The following is a 17,424-nucleotide window of genomic DNA, read 5'->3' as shown; positions in this document are numbered from 1 at the left end:
TAAAGTTTTGTTTGTTCAGATTTCACCAAAATGTAACTTTTTAGACTACATGCAAGTCTGCATGTATGCAGAAAATTAACAACACAGACCACCATGAACATAATTTATCCCAGGTGAAACATCGCCATGTCAGCATGTGGGGATGCTTTTCTGTAAAAGAAACAGAGAAAATGCTTAGAGCTGATGAGAACATGTATGGAGCTTAACACGGCGCAATCCTGAGGTTCACCTTCCAGCAGGACAACAACCCTAAAAATACATCCAGAGCTACAACGGAGCGGTTTGGATGAAAGCACATATAAATGTAAATGTGTTAGAATGGTCCAGTCAAACCCCAGATCTAAATCCAATTAAGAATATATAGAGACAAGGACTGCAATAATTCTACAATATTTTTTTAAACCATTTTCCTTCTGCTTCATAATTATGGGCTACTTTAAGTTGGTCTATCACGTAACATCCCAAAGAAATACATTAAAATTTGTGGTTGTAATGTGACAAAATATGAAAATGATGTAAAGATATAAATGTAAATATACATTTGATTAAACTGGCAATAAAACAGGAGGTGAATAGAATGGTTGTCAGAGTAAAAACGGTCTTCTAAATGTATTCTTTGTAAAAGTAACAAATAGAAAAAGATCATAAAGGGAAATATAAAACCAGTCGTAATTTCCATATTCGTAATGATCATCAGAAGTGTACTAGTAATTTTCTGTGTCTATACCCTTCTCATTCTGCTCAATAATACTGCAACGGTATACTTTAACCGTACCAGTGTAAGACTTTGAGTTTAACTTTTAAACACACCTCTGACCAAACCATTACCCTTATTCTGTTTAGCAGCATGTGCCAACTCTTGAGAAATATGAATGTGCACGCAGCCAACACGTGAAGCTTTAAAAACAAAACAGACTGAAATAATTTGAAGAAATTCTGAGAGGATTTTTCCAGTGGAAAACATGACCTCAGTGTAGAGAGGTTGGCTGTTATAACAGATGTCCGTGCCATAACCCGATGAGGGGAGATGTGACCTCTCAACCAAAGACAGAGATGCAAAAACAACACCACATCACTTAAACATCTTGTTTTCTGTTATTACAGTTATTTAAACCAACCACATTAAGAGCAGCCTTTATCATACTAGGCCAAAAGTTAGAATTAGTGACCATCAATGTGTGTTGCATTAATTGAAATTTCTTGATCACCTCTGACCATTGACTGTTTTAGTGCTTGATTTGTTTAAACAGTCAAGAATATGAATCTGATTATATGCTATTTATCAGTGCATTCGTAGTGAAAACTCACTTTTTCCAGTCTGTAAATGTATCAACCTTGTTTTAAGTTTAGTAAATGACACGATAAAGTTTTAGGACATGTGCTTTGACCTAGAAGTGAGCAACATCACAAGATAAACTCGTTTTGGATGAGAGCTATCTGCCACGTCTGAAAGAACGTGAACTTGTCTAACATTCCCATTCTGTCCATTAAATAAAATTGTATTTTAAGCATGTTTTCCCGTTTTGAGCATGTTGTAAAAGCATACCGTCAGACTGCAAAACAAAATGCCTGCTAGGACAGATAGCAAAGCCATAGATCCAAAAAAGATCCAATCACTGTGAGAGAAAGTTTCAAAAAGCTTTATAATTTTTTAAACACTTCATCGCAATGAACAATGGATGGAATTAAACCTTTATTAAAATGTGTGCAATAAACAGGCCATAAAAGCAATGTGTATACTTTACTCATACAGTATTAGCTATTCTTCTACATATACTGTTTTACCACTCAGTTAACATGCATGTTTTGTACCAAATGATTGTTTTTCCTTTATGATTGGGAAAAAAATCCTGCAGAAGGACATTTTGGGCAAGGAGACTTTATTATCATCAGATGATGTGCTGATTCTGAATCGTCTATTTCTAAGTCTTAGCAATTTTGTATTTATCCTAATTTTAATATAGCAAGCTAATTTAGTAAAGGTGCCCTAGAACATGCAAACAACCTGTTTGTTCCTTGAAGTGGAATACCCCCACCTGTAACATTGTCCCACAGGTGTATTCAGGTTGAAAGTTTTAAGGGTTTTTTAAAGAGAAATCCTGCCACCTGGCTTTATATGGTTACAAAACTGTAAGAGTAGAAAGGGGTACTTTCCATTTCACCTTGTTGTAGTTTGTAGCTCCACTGGTCAAAAAAGAACAACAAAAAAAACTTGGTCTGAAATGAAGACTTCTGCCAGAAGACATTTTGTACCGACTACATGTCATTTTATATTGGTGCACGCACAAGCACATGCTTATTTTTAGTGAGAGTTTATTCTGAAATTAAAGGTTAAAAATCCATTTTCCTATGTTAAATTGAAACTTTCTCAGAAACTGAATTTGGAAACTTCAATTCTGATATGCAATCCTGAAATAAATTAAACCCAGAACTGAGTGGTATGAACTGCCTAGAAGCAGAAGGAAGAGTCTACAAGCCTTGGCTCTGTGGTGTCCCAGATAGTAGCTCACACACACTGACAGTGGTAAGAACAGGAAACTAGTAACAATGAGCCTGCACACCGCCACCCACTTTGCAAAAGTAGGGCTTAGTTCAATGGTAATCTACAGACCAGATATGATTTTATTAAGTAAAAAAAAATATGTGTGTTAGGCACCTTATGTAACAAAAAAAAAAAGATTAGGTGAAAACTGGTAATCTCATTATATGGGCCTAAGGTCATTAAAGACACAGCAGATCTTATAGGAGAAAACAAGACAATATTGCCATTGGCATGTAGAAAAGCCTTCAAACTGATTAGTTTGTGAGGTTAAAGTCAGAATTGTGAGAAGTTAAAATAAGCTGCAGGTCTTTCTAACAGACGGCCCACATGCCTGCAGTTTCCCGTCTTAAATCTGCTACCATCCTTTAGGAGGCTCTCTTTAATCGTCATCCTGAGTCAACCTTCTCTGCTGTCATAGCGGCAGATCACCATGTGTTGTCTTAACAGATTTGTCAACAGCGCTTTGCGAGAACTAATAAACCCTTCCTCTTCACACCTTACACCCACTGCTGTAATCCCATTCATCGAGTCTCCTCCCCTTTTACTTATATTGTACCTGCAAATGAAGTTGACGCTGTCAGGGTCAGCTGATGAGACTAGAGGCGGAGGACCTGAAATTTTTATATAAATACATGAGATCCTTGTGTTAATAATAGCGAGTTCAGGATAAAAAAAAAATGATGCCGTACCGCTAACCTTACGAATAATTTACTTGATACTGTCAGCACTAATAGGAATGCTGCTAACTACAGACATAGCAGGGAGACAGGCAGCCTGTGTAAATATAATCCTAACAGTTTCTAATGGACTCTACAGCGAGTCAACAAAGGCTGCTGGTACAAATCCAGCGGTGCTACCCTAAAACGGCTAAACTAGCTGCGATATGTTAGCTATAGGGGGGAGGACGTTCCGTCAACAGAGGGGGAAGTAATCCCAAGGACAAATGCCGGGGAGCGAGGCTGGCACGGCAGAAAAAAAAACTTACCAACAGGACCCTCTTTGAATTTAGATGAGCGTCTTCCATTCACAACTCTCTCCAGCTTGCCATTCTCTCCTCCCTTCTTACTCGACGCCATCTTCGCCCACTCTGTTTACGCACCGCCTCTCATAATTCTCCTTCATACCTACCTGGCAGCGCGGAGGCCCCGCCCACCACAGTAGGTCAAGCGAATGGAATCACGGGTCCTCAGTCCAGTAGCCAATCACAACGCTTTACAGGCAATAATAAATTTGCATTGTTCACTACAAGTTGAAGAACATTGTGGTCTTCAGACAATAGACACATTTCTCTATTTTTGTTTTATTTTAGATAGATTCATTTGTCTAAAGGTTACAGGAAACCGCAAGAGAATAATTATTAAAGCTTAAATGAAAATTAGACTAGCTATAATAACACTTGGAAGCAGGAATGTTAGAAAGCTTAAACATTTCATTCTAAAATAACAAAAACTAAATGAAAACCAGAACACCTACTTTTAAAGACACAAAATCTGCAATATACAGTAATTAAAGATTTGATTGAATCAAGCATGATCGGTATCGCAAAAATCCTTCCTGCCATCCTGATTGAATAGACTATGTGGTAACACAGTTTCGTCACCAGCTGTTTTTATTCCAAAAGACTGAATGTGAGTTTCAATATGAGTTTCAGAAGCTAAAAATGTAGCTGCAATGTTCAGAACTTTATGTGCTGTAATCAAAAACCCATTGTGTGTCACAATCCGATCACATTTCACAAAGCTCCCAAAATAGACTTGTGCTTTCATTCATGGTTTCTCCAGAAGGCTTTCTTCCTTTTCTTCCATAGCATTGCACACATCCTGGTACTGGCTTTGTGCCTGGGAGCGCTCAATCTGATCATATGTTGTACAGCAGTCTTCCAGATTCAGCCCCTGGTGTATGAAATAAGCAGAAACAATTTTTATTTGGTAGGCTGGCAGAAAATAGAGCATGTATGTGAAGTGGATGGAAAAGAATACATGCTTTTAAAAGATTTTTACAATTAAATTATGAAAATGAGCCATGCATTTGTATTCAGCACCTTTTACTCTTGATTTCCCTAAATAAAAATTTGCTACTACTGTATGTAGGGGACACAGAAAAGATGTGAAAGAAGGGGCTGTGGTCATATGAAACCCATATTGAACTTTTTGGCCTATATGCTTAAAAGGATATATGTGGTGAAAAACTAACACTGAGCTGAACACACCAAACTGTAAAACATGTTGGGGCAGCATCAAGCTGTGAGTATGCATTTCTTTAGCAGGAATGGAGAAACTGGTCAGAGGTGATGTTATGTGAAATCTTGGAAGAAAACCTGTTAGAGGCTGCAAAGAGTTGAGACTATGAGACTGGGACAGAAGTCCACTTTTCAGCACGATGATCCTAAACATACACCCAGAGCTACAATGTAATGGTTCACACCAAAATGTATCCATGTGTTAAAATGGCCCAGTCAAAGTCCAGACATAAATGCTAATTCAGAATCTGTGTCAAGAATTCAACAAATGCTCTTCGTCCAATCTGAGTTTGAGTTATTTTGTGATAGTGAGGGCATACATGTCAGTTTCAGGCTGTGTGAAGCTACTTGAGACATTTCCTAAATTACTGTTATTTATTAAAAAGAAAGTTAAAACTACAAATCAATATCTTATCATGTTTGTCTATCCTCTTTTAAACCTCAAAAATCCACAAAAGTTTTTTGGTTGAACATAAAATGCAAAACAGTTTAAGCATTATAGGCACATTTGCAAGGATGGAAATATTTTCACCTGATATATGTTCTCCTCTTCATGTTTCATTTTTTTCATCTCCAGTCTATTTAGGCTCTTTGACTGTGAGGGGGGAGATGAAATTGGTAAACAAAGTGGTTAAGCAAAGATAAAAGAGTTGAGAAATATGTCACTGATTTCAACATAAATGGATAATAACCATCAACAGATCAGAAAGTTTTGATGAATCAGTGTGATGTGACTTTCTGACCTTTAACAAAAGAGAGGCAGAAGGAATGACCACACAGAGCAGCAGCAAGACTCCTTCAGCTGTTAGGATCTTGTTTTTGGTGCTCTCACTAAGGTTTAGCGTCTTCTCCATTGGCCCTAACCATGCAGACAGATTAAACCATCATGGTAGTGTAAAAATATGCGATTGTCATCTTTTGTAGCACAAGTAAATAACTTTATATATTGCCAAAGAGATTTATTGTTAGATTGTTTATGTATCTGCTCCAGTCTAGTGTACAAACGGTAGCTTCATTAGGTCAGATTAACACGTTTCTGTATACTAATACAGGTTGTCTCATGGATAACATGGGGTTATATACATATTTATATATATCTACAACGGCTCTTTGAGGAAACCTTCATAATATGAGCTATAACAACATTTAATTTTCCTTTGGGATTAATAAAGTATTTTCGAATTGAATTGAATTGAATATCTTTCAACATCTACCATTGCTATTTAATGATCTTAATATGCCAGATGCTCCTATGTGCAGTGCACAATACATTTGCATCATATTTACATTTGTTAATGGTTGGTGCTTTTTAAGTATATAAATAATTAACAGTGTGTAATGAGACTAGTCTCATGATGTAAAGATTAGCTTGACTACAATGTTGAAATATTGCCACTTGCACAAGTCTTGAATAGACCAATGTTAACAGGCTTTGGGGCTTATGAGGTGTAAGCAGTGCTTAGTGCTAGCTTGACTCCACACACACATATACACACACACACTGCTGATTTGCTTGTCCTGGACTGTGCACCCTCACCCCCACATACTCACTGAAGACCTGCAAGTAGGTGCCATGTGTTTGGACTTCCTTGTTAAGGAAGCACTGGTACAGCCCAGTGTCGCTTAACTTGACTTTCCTCAGGGTTAGGATGCCACACAGTTTGCCCTCTGACTGTGTGTAATTTTGAACCACATCTTCAGACAAGATCACCTGGTCCATTTGGTTTTTTTTGGAAACCTTTGATGAACTGCTCTTGATCCAAGTGAAATTTAGTGGTCCATCTTTGTAGCAGCACTTCAGGTCAGCTGTGTCAGAGAACTGGACCCTCAAAAAGGGTCTGTCTGGATCTAATTTAATCTCAGCAGTAGCAACACTACCTGTGGAAGAAGAAAACAAAATAACCTTGTAATGATCCTAGATCCTGTTTGTTTTTAGGTCTGTTTCAGCTTCTACCTTTAGGTAAAAGAAACAGGACAATAAAAATCAAGAACAAATGTTTTTCATGACTGTTATGTGATTTCAGCAGGAATTGTGCAATGAGTAAAATGGTCAGAATATGTGATTATCTTTTTCTTTTTGTTGTAGACAGATTCTTGTTTTGTCTATAAACTGCTAGTTATGTTTTACACTGCAGAAGATGCACCTCAATTTCATTATTGTTGAAATGACAATACTGTATTCTATTGGTCTATCCATCCATCCCATTCATAATGGAATGGTTGAACAGAATAATGTATTAGGTGAAAGATGCAATAGATCACGACTTAATATATATTCTATACAACCCATTACATTTCCTTATACAACTTGTTTAGAATTGTGAGGAAATGTGCTTTGAAAATTTGAATAAAAATAGTTCTAGAAAGCCAATGGATTCACTTTTTATCAAATTAAATACATTTTTAGGATTTGGTAAAATTTCAAACCTTTCAAAATTTGTATAGGCAACACATTATGTACAGCGGGGAGAACAAGTATTTGATATGCTGCTGATTTTGCAGATTTTCCCACTTGCAAAGCATGTAGAAGTCTTTAATTTTTAATCATAGGTACTCTTCAACTGTGTGTGACACATGTACAAAAGAGGCAGCAAAGGTCATACATGCTGGTTAATTTGCATTCCTCTGTGAAATTGAGTAACATGGTTCGTTCCAGACGTTGTTCTGCAGAAAACTAGTCTTTGATTTTAAAGTTGATTGAAGAGGCAAAAAAAGTAGTGCAGATAACTATAGCTAAGTTAAAATAATCTCAGATATTTTCAAATGGAAAGCCTAACCATTAAAAGAGGAAGATAATGGAAAATCATGAACCGGATCGAAGAATAGCCAAAATGGCATTGACTTAGCTTAGGTAATCAAAGAAGGCCTACTGATAGCTGTGACTAATTTAACAACTACAAGACACCTATGCAAAGCATATGTAAGGTCCCATTGTTGAAAAGACCCAACATGGGCTGGAGAGATTAGTTTGAAAAATGATGCAACAGGCTGTTATTTTGAGCACAACTGTAAGAACTAATGTTAAGCAACACTGCGTTTCAGATAGAGGAATGAATCTATGGAAGAGTTTAACAATTCAACTGAAAGAATGTAAAAAATTAAGATTTCAATATATTTTAAAAGCAGTGTCATCATTAAGTATAAATCTGTATAAAGAAGAAAATGTTAATGAAAACAAAATAGAATCTAAACTTCTGACTGATGTGTAACTTTAGATTTATTTTGATTTGAAATTGGTTTAATTCAATATTTCCCTGTTATAGAAATATAGATGACTTAATGGGAGAGCAGGCATTTATAGGCCGATCCCCTGGTTGTATTACATTTTATAACTGTGTCTCAATTACTTAAGTAGATTTTGAGATTTTATGCATTTGTTGTTTTTTATTGATCACTGTCGTCATAAAGTCAGACATAAAGATGAATGAATAAATACTCTTTAGGGTATAAACATGGTAAACTAAAGGTGAGAACAAAAAATTTATAAAAAAACAAAACAGCATAACAGCAGAAACATCTGCTCTGACAGGAAATGTGGTTCACTGAAGCAGAACTGAAAAGAACAAATACAAAGATATCATATAAAATTCAGACTGACATGCAGACAACTTTCTCTAAAAACAAACCAATATAAAATACAACATTAGAACATCGTATATGTATATTTTATATTTACTTTACTTTGAAAGTCATTCATCTGATTAAAACTTTAAGTATTCGACAATATTCATAAAAAAAGTCATGTGACTCACCCATCAAACTGCAGAACACAAAGAACATAAATACTCCCATGTTTTGTCTTAAAAAAGGTTAGATGATTAATAAAAGAATTATGATCAGGCAAAACTCTCCTCAAGTGTTTAAAAGCTTCCTTTTCTAATGAATCTGAGCTGTTTTGTTGGTCTCTGGTCAGGAATCATGCTTGGATGAGTTTGGACCATCCCACATTTGCATAAACAGACTCTGAATCCATTAAAACAAGTACATTTATATACCAATACTGAATAGTCCAGTTAAAGTCAGAACCGGACTAAAATGTGCTGTCCTTAAAAAGAACAATGCAGGAACAAATGTTTCTGGAAGTGAACCAGCTTTGAGTAATCAATAACTACAGTAAGGAATCTTTACATAATTTGCAAACCTGGTAAAGACCAGCTCATTTTATTGTATTATGATACATAAATCCATAAACTCAAATTCTGTACATTATGGCTTTAACTAACAAATATTTTGCTAATCGATTAAGCTGCAGACAATTTTTTGAATTAACTGATAAATTATCGCGTAGCAAAAGGTGCTTTCTAGGAGATTATTTACAGAATTTGAATCAGGTGAAGCTAAAACTATGCCACTTGAGGAGTTCTAGACAGTGCATATTTACAGACAAACAGGTTTTTTCATCTTAAATGCAAAATATGAATATGTTTTGTATGGTTGTGACTTAATTACTGCTCTGAGTGGATTGTTCTTTCAGCAAATGGCATGTTTTAAAGTCTGTATACTCAAGTCAACGATTGCACAATTACTACATTAGTTGGCGATTATTTTATTAATCAATTAATCATGATTAATCCGATTGTTTCAGCCCTACTGTAGATATGACTGATAAAAAATTTGTGGTTTAACTGTGACCTGCCTTTCTTTTTTCTTTTCTTAATATAAAGAAATGGCTGTACATACACATACATGTTCCCTTTATTCTTATTTTATTTCCTCTAAAGTTTAATATTTGGGGCCTGCCATAGCATTGCATAGGAGAGCAGTGCATTGCTTCGCAATGCACTGCCTCCCATGCAATGCATGGCAGGCACCTATTACTATTCACCTCTAAACTGGTCTCTTTATTTATATCTTTATTTTTCTTCCGTCTCCGTTAATGCGGCCCGAACCGCTGCGTGCACCCCCACAATATATACATCAAAACGACCGGCTCGGTCCCGTGAGGTGTGCTATTACTTTTATTGGCGTTTCGAGTTACTATGGCGACGTAATTAACGAAAAACCGAGCCCCAAAAACCCCATAGGAATGAATGGAGTCAGGGGCGAAGAAATCCTCAAAATTCACTGTTTTTGAGGCTCTACTGTATCGCCATACTTTCACCTAGAAAAACAGTTTGACTTTCAGTTTGTAGGAAAATCCGTCGGCTCTTCAGAAGTGAAAACGGTTTGTTGATAACTGCTATGGTTTCTCTAAAATTAGACTCCAAGCGACACAAAGTTTGAGAGAAAATCACACTCTTAACAGTGGAGATGGCAGTTACTAGAGTGTAAAAAGAGGGGATTTTTTTCAGGAAAAATGAGTTTCAACTGGCCCTCACGGCCACAAATTTCGCTCTACAGCCACAATTTTCGGTCAGATTGTAGTGCCGGGCCTCTGCTTTCACACAATAATTTCAAAATTGTTCTAAGTCTCATAGATTTCTGTCAAACACCCCTCGATCGCCAAGAGTCAGTAGATTTCTGTAGGCCTTCTCCCATGTATTTTCAATGAGAGCTTGACCTGTAATCCATGAGTGACACCATTTCTTTCAAAAATCATATTTTATACTGTGAATGACATAGAGCTATGAAAATATCCATGATTGGGGACAAGGGACAGCTGTCGCCCACAGTTTAAAAAATTTTCAAATACCATGTACGGATTCCGAGATATTAGACTTTGTTCGGGAGCATGTTCAGGCATTTTTGCCTTTTTCGCCATTTTCCCTTACTTTTCACCCAGTGTTGTGTCTTTATTATTATATTTTCAACAAAAATGTGTTAATATTCTCGATCCCCTGTCCGTTCTGATAAAAACGGTCCAAGAATGACATCGATCGCCCCTACGGTTTCAGAGTTATGGCCAGTTGTTCGGGAGCATGCGCCTCCATGTTATAAAGCCTAGACCAGGGGAGACAGAGAGAGAGGTGCTGCGTGAGTGAGAAACAGCAGGTGTCAAGTTACACTGATGCTCTTTGCTGATTGGCTGATTCATTCCTCACTGTTCTATTTATAGCTCTGTGTATCTCCTACTGTATATGTCTGGATGTCATTCTGTCTTTCTTTCTGCCTCTCTGTGTCTCACACTGGGACACACACCCACACACACACCCACACACTCACACACTCACACACACTCACACACAGACACACACCCACACACACACATGCATGGATTACTATCTTTCTGAGGACTTTGCATTGACTTTCATTGATTTTCATTCATTTCTATGGCTTAAACCTGACATGACACCTAACCCTTTGACCAGCTTCATAGGGGGCAAGTACATGGCGGCCATGTTGTGTGGGGTACTTAAACAGCATGTACTACTGTTCCAACATCCACACAACAGTGATTGACCCTAAAGGTCAATTTCTTTCATCAACCCTCCATGCTTATTAATGATTATTTAAAGCTTATAATAACATACACAATGGTTTTACAATAGCAAGCATGTTATATATAACTAATAGAAATAACCCAGACCTGAAAGGACAACCATGCTTGATTTTCAAAATAAGACAAAACCTGCTCTACAAAATAAAAGCCTTTAAACAATAGATGATTGCAGGAGTGGGCTTCACACTACTGTTGGAGCTCCCCAAGTGATGGGAATGGGACTATGCTGGTCCTTTGAAACAAGCTTACTGAAACTTTCAAAATAAAAGCCTCAGTCTTCCAGAGATATTATGGATTTTGTGAGCTGACAAGAGCATAGAAAATGATTTTTAAATAGCAAGCGGGTTCTATTTAACCAATGCAACTAACCCAGACCTGAAAGTACAACCATGCTGGACTTTCAAAATAAGACAAAACATGTTCTACAAAATAAAAGCCTTAGCATTTTAAACAATAGATCATTTCAGGACTGGGCTTCACACTAATGTTGGAGCCCATTTAAAATAAGGCTTACTGAAAATTTCAAAATAAAAGCCTCAGTCTTCCAGAGTTACTAGTCATATTTTAAGCTGATAATAGCAGAGACAATAGCATAGACAATAAAAAAATAGCAAGCTCTGGTCGGAGCAAAACGCACCAAGAGGCAGGCCCCGTCTAAATTTCTTCCGAAATTTTCTAGTTATATTTACTGTTTGCTGTGAGTGCTTGAGACCAAAGTCAAATTCCTTGTTTCTGCACACAGTCTTGACCAATAAAGCTGTTTCTACAATGGTTGCATAATTTATATATGGAACTGAAGAAATTACCATCATTTCAAATATATTTTAAGAGAATTAATATCTGGTTTCAACTATAAAATCACAAAAAAATGTTTTTAATTTCCCCATTTTATTTAAAAAAAAAAAAGAAAATTAAAAAACACAAACGTACCATAATATTCCTCAGGTATACATCTTTTGTGAGACTCTTACAGCTTAAAAATCAATACCAAATACACAATATAGTTCTTGCATATAAAATTTTTTATAAGATCAACAAGATGGAAGGAGCAGTATCTCTGCTAAACATGGCTCTGGCTGGCTGAGTGGGCTTAAGCCATGAGGATTTAATGGTGATAGAAACAAAAAGGGAGGAAGTTGGAGGCTAAATGTAATTAACATAAATATGAAAGAGAGCCATCAACCTTCTAATTAACATTCTGGGATGATATCTTACTGCTTATTAATCATTTAAACCGCTATCTTTTCCTTACAAGCCCTTTAAGAAGCAAACAAATTAATGGTCAGAAGAAGGCACCACTCTATAAACACACTTTATACATCGTTATATAGAATATATGAGAAAAAGCATCAAAGGAAGGGAGAGACGGGGAGAAATGTCTGTAATGGTTGTCAGCCAATGAAGCCTGAAGGCATCACTAGTGCTTTCTGAGTTCTACAATCAGATCAATCAAGTTCCAAAAAGTGAAAAACTTGCACTTTATATCGAAATCAAACAGCCAAACTTTGAGGAGCTAAATGTTTAGAGAATCTGTCACAGTTGGGTTATTTGCATGTCTGCTAAATTCATTGGTGCATTGACAAGTTGCAGACGTTCCTCCCTGTTTTACAGTAAAAGAAAATGCACAGCACATCATTACAACAGCTTCTTCAAAAAGCAATGAAAAACATTTGACCACGTCCCCAACCTTATTACGAGTACATTAAATGAAATGCATAACTCCTGCTGGAAAAAAGGTAAATATGCTATGAAGACAGATAAGCAAGTGCCTTCAAACTATTGTTTACTGCAAACATTTTAAAGAGGAACACATAAGGGAAAATTGGGCAGTATAGTAAGAAAAGAGACCTATGATTCTGGTTCTTGTGACACTCAAGTGACTAAATGGTGTAAATATGTTGAGGTTCAGTAGGTTCAGAAGGTAGGATCTGTTGTAGCAACAACAATAAGAATGCATATCAGGAAGTGATCATGATTACAAGGCGACGTGGAAATAAGACAACAGCTTTCCTTTCACCAAGTCATCTGTGACACTGCCTAGTTTTAACAGATTATTTAGCAGTGCTTGGTCTCTAGTGCTCTAAGCAAGGCAATGCGTTAGAGCTTGCAACTCGATTTCTCTTACATCTAGTCACCTGAACGGACTTTCACTTGTTGGTTAACGTCACTGTGGTGTAAGCAGGTTTTCAGAGACCTGCAAGGTCTGCTGGAATTTGGTCATAAAGTTCAAGTAGTCCTGTTTTTATTGAAAACCACTTTTTTCACTCTTAAATGGGCTTTGTTAAATCTTTGGTCCTGTGTGCACAGCCTCAATTATGCCACTACTTAGGAATTATGCTACAACAATCATAATTACAATCAACTGCTGAGTAAAACACAAAGGCAGGAAAGCTTTGGTACAAATATTGCTAGATGGGACTTTATCACTAACATACGCATCTAATGTCATTTAATACAAACTATAACCCCAACTGAAGGATGTTTTGGATCAGAAGTTGCAAACACTTACTAAGGGACATTGGTGCTGCAGAAACGGTGCCTTAATGAACAAGTCTGAAGTTTGTAGGCACTCTGTAGCTGATCATGTGTGTGTTCATATTTCATCAGCACAAAATCCTAATTTCAGGTCTTCTCATGACCTTCTAGCTCAAGCTATCCAAAGCAAAACATCAAAAAAACCAAACCATCTTCTCAGGCCTATGTGTTTTCTCTCTTTCCACCTTTGATGTGAATATCCTAGGATTCCTTCCTGTCCAACTTTTGCAGGCCGCTCTCGCTTCTTTCTGACCCAGTGTTGCAACCGTATCGCTAAGATGAGGCAACTCGCTGACCTAAAACATCCTCAGAGGAATAAATAAAAGCAGTACATAAAGACTTGTCTCCATTATCAACAGCATGATAGCCTATAGTGCCACTATTCATAAATGTTTAATTGAGAAAAAATGCAATGAAAAACCTTGTAACACACATACACACACTTCTTGCATGAGGCTTTCCAATAGAGGGCTGCTTACATGAAGCCCAGTTGATCAAAAAAAACATACTGAAACAGAGTTTAAATAAGAAATTTAGCAATTTAAGTTTGTTTTTAACTCGTCTTGATCAGAGAGAAAGTGCATCCTTGTTGTATTTTGGCATAGACTAGAAATAATACATACCAGCAGTAGTTTATCAATAAAAGCCTCTAACGCTACATTAACCCTTTCAGGGTTTCTGTTTCCTGTACATTGATATTCTTGGCATCACTGTCAGAGATGTTCCAGCATACATGTCTCAGGTGTGCGTATGTGTGTTACAGCAGGAAGAAAAGACAAAGTTTTATTAGGCAGCATGTCTCTCACACCACAATATTGCTTCATTACTTTTAATACCTCCATGCGAAAACAACCACCTCCTCAAAAGCAGGATATCTTTGTTTTTCTCCCCCTCCATTCCATATTTCTGTTTCAAACATGCACCCAAACAGACAAACGTATACACATGGACACACCTCCGACGCTCCATCACTGAACTACTGCACTGTGCACAAAGTAATTACACTCCTCTGGAAGGCAGAAAACTTCCTGCTTTGGCAGCAAACAGCTCTGATACAAAGATATAATAGTGGCAGCTTGGATCCAGGCAAGTTGTTTTTTTTGGCAGGGGGATAGGACGTTCCAGGAAAGCCTCTGAAAGTCACTTCGCTCTGAACAACAGCCAGATGAAAACCTGAACAGAAGGATGAGAGAACGTGTATATGTAATGGATGGTATAATCTAGGTAAAGATAATAATTATTAAAGGATACAGTGGGAACAGGTTTTTCCAGTTTTATTCATCAATTTTCTTCTAAATATATTTTTAAAATAAGAAGATTTTGGCTTTAAGGTGTTTCTGTCTTGGGTCTCAACAAGCTTTATGTATATATATATAAGGTGGGCAGTTTTCTCCAAAGAAGGTATTTGCTCTCAAAAACCTGAAAACACTCCTCCAAACCTTAAGGAAAAGTGGATCTCAGACAGCAGTAATCTGTATGTAAAGACACTTAAACATATATTTAATGAATAATATTTTACTGGAGTATAACATGATACAGAATATTTTTTCAGTTCTCCAACAGTGAGCTTTGGAGATCCTTTTTTACTTCAGATAACATTCTTCTCCCTGTTTATGAGGGCAAGAGAAATGGAGTTCCTAATCCAGCCTCTTCTGCCACAGATCCAACTTTTAAATCATTGTATGTTCTGAGTGGGTAATGGAAGTGGGCTTCCGGGTCAAAACATGTTTGTATTCCAGGGAAACAGAAAGTCATGGTTTACTACTTACAAGTTCTGTAACACTGATCAATTTTAAAATAAAAATATTTAAACATATTGAGATACATTTCGTATAGATAACTTTAAGGGTATCACCAATGATTTTATTGTAAATAATTATTTATAAAACAATATTCTCCCTATTGAATAAATGTACTTAAATTAAAGCTTGGATTTATCTCATGTTTTCAGTGTCACAACATTCAACTGCACTAAAAGAGAAATATTATAATAAAGCTTCCCAGCATCTTTACTAGGAGAGCTCATAAATATGAAAGGTTATAAAATTGTCAGAACCTACTTAAAAGAAAAAAAAATTAAATTTTTTTCCCAATTTGTAATTTGTCAAAAATACGTTTTTAATTTTATATACATTTTTTCACTGAATATTTTTGTAATTGCAAAATATCAGAATGTATTTACATATCATTTTATTATATAGTTGTCTTATTTCCCACAAAGCACTATTTTTGCAATTGTTAGCCTTACCAGGTGTTATTTTGGGGTTTTATTTTTATACCTTTGTAAACTGGACATATATTTTGAGGTCAAATGATTTTAAAATAATTTTATTTTTAACATCCACTGTTTTAATAGATTTTTAATTTTGAAAAAATAGCATTGATTATTAGCATTTTTTGCCATTATCACAAAATAGAACAATAACATGGCTTCATTTGTTTAGATCAATGATCTAGAAATGATCATAAAATTAAATATTTTCAGTAAAGAAGCATAATTTCTTCCAGAGGTCAGAAACCAAAATTCTCTTTTTGAGAACATTTTCATCTAAAAGAGATATTTAATTTTTAATATTTATCATCTTAGAAAAGAGGCAATGGAGGAAAAATACAATAATATCCAACATGTTTTTTTAAATTATTGTTTTTCCAAATAAATCTTTAAAAACAGCACACAACATAAACAATAACACCTGACGTTAATATCATGTGTTAATTGGTCAGATTCAAGCATCTACTTCGGCGTTCTCACCTTGTGGCCAGCAGGTGGCAAAATGGCATCTTACTGGAAGTTCCCGCCTTCCAGTGAGAATTCAGAAAGGACCTCGTTCAGCTTGTGGTGCTCCTCTTCCACAGCCTGAAACACAGAAAATCAATATCATCTCAGGAATTGAGAAAAAACTCACAGACATGCACAATTCAGCCTCCTCCTCTAAACATCCACCTTTTGTCTCCTTCGCTGCTTCCCTGACATATCCCATTGCATGTGCCGGACATAATGGCCATTTTTAGACATGTCCAATTTCACAAGGCAATTTTCAGCAAAGCAGTAACAGCAGTGGTTAAATGGTTTTCTATTCACCAGTTTCTCTTTTGCACCATTTGGTCCTGTTTTGTTCACTGCTCACTCCTTCCTTAAGCTATTGCCGCTGAAATGGCCAGCAATGCTGTTCCTTTCCACTCGGCTTCAATCTTTTCTCCTCTTACATCTTTATCTGCCCCCGTCATACAATCTGCTCTCCCCCTGATATTCCCATTCATCTCCCTCCTTATTCACCTGTAGTCTCCGTATCTTTTCCTGCAGGCTGTCCAGCCTCCTGGACACTTCGTCTTTTCTCTCCTGGGACAAGACCAGAGGGGCACTGATACTGCCGTCTTCATCTTCTTTTTTTTTTCCACCGTCCTTCCTAGGGGGACTGGTGTTCACCTGCATATATCCGCTGTTTGTAGACTCACTTTCTTCTGTTAATGGAGACAACTCAAGTTAGAGGGTGGTGTTGTTAGCTCTCACTTTAATTGTTTTTAGCAGTAAAAGGTGATTAAATCATTAACCTGTTGACTGAGAGCTATCTATCCCCTGAGAAGGCTTCTCTGGTTGCTCCTCTTCATGTTCTTCATCAGGCAACGAGTCTTCTGACAGACTGATGCTGCCGATCAGCAATCTTTTCAGTGACATGACTAACAGAAGAGAGAGATTCAGTGGTTTGATAAGTATTGGAAAGATATTAC

The 17,424-nt window shown here is 36.6% G+C and overlaps 3 protein-coding genes across 10 annotated transcripts in view; all 3 read right to left on the bottom strand.

Annotated features, from left to right (window-relative positions):
* lipeb (lipase, hormone-sensitive b) overlaps positions 1-3,673 on the bottom strand; it is a 34,219-nt gene extending 30,546 nt beyond the window's left edge. For both annotated transcript variants that reach the window (XM_047360921.1, XM_047360922.1), the window contains exon 1: positions 3,528-3,673. In XM_047360921.1, the coding sequence (XP_047216877.1) occupies positions 3,528-3,618 (91 nt within the window). In that variant the 5' untranslated portion in view covers positions 3,619-3,673. The remainder of the gene's footprint in view (positions 1-3,527) is intronic.
* A 149-nt stretch (positions 3,674-3,822) lies between these two features.
* On the bottom strand, positions 3,823-9,506 carry cd79a (CD79a molecule, immunoglobulin-associated alpha). The gene is made up of 5 exons (XM_047360520.1): positions 8,534-9,506; positions 6,333-6,659; positions 5,525-5,640; positions 5,314-5,376; positions 3,823-4,434 (listed from the first exon to the last, which is right to left on the bottom strand). Exons 1-5 carry the CDS (start codon positions 8,571-8,573, stop codon positions 4,309-4,311), a joined length of 672 nt encoding a protein of 223 aa, XP_047216476.1. The 5' UTR covers positions 8,574-9,506; the 3' UTR covers positions 3,823-4,308.
* A 2,523-nt stretch (positions 9,507-12,029) lies between these two features.
* The window catches only part of arhgef1b (Rho guanine nucleotide exchange factor (GEF) 1b), a 68,304-nt gene continuing 62,909 nt past the window's right edge, over positions 12,030-17,424 (bottom strand). For 6 of the 7 annotated variants that reach the window (XM_047360512.1, XM_047360513.1, XM_047360518.1 and 3 more), the window contains 4 exons: positions 17,248-17,373; positions 16,973-17,160; positions 16,448-16,552; positions 12,030-14,868 (listed from right to left, as the gene is read on the bottom strand). In XM_047360512.1, coding sequence (XP_047216468.1) covers positions 16,478-16,552; positions 16,973-17,160; positions 17,248-17,373 — 389 coding nt within the window. In that variant the 3' untranslated portion in view covers positions 12,030-14,868; positions 16,448-16,477. The remainder of the gene's footprint in view (positions 14,869-16,447; positions 16,553-16,972; positions 17,161-17,247; positions 17,374-17,424) is intronic. The other variant, XM_047360514.1, reaches the window with a different exon arrangement.

This window comes from Girardinichthys multiradiatus, chromosome 3, assembly GCF_021462225.1.
Source record: "Girardinichthys multiradiatus isolate DD_20200921_A chromosome 3, DD_fGirMul_XY1, whole genome shotgun sequence".
In the NCBI taxonomy this organism is placed as follows: Eukaryota; Metazoa; Chordata; class Actinopteri; order Cyprinodontiformes; family Goodeidae; genus Girardinichthys; species Girardinichthys multiradiatus.
This window is presented reverse-complemented; position numbering and strand designations above follow the sequence as displayed.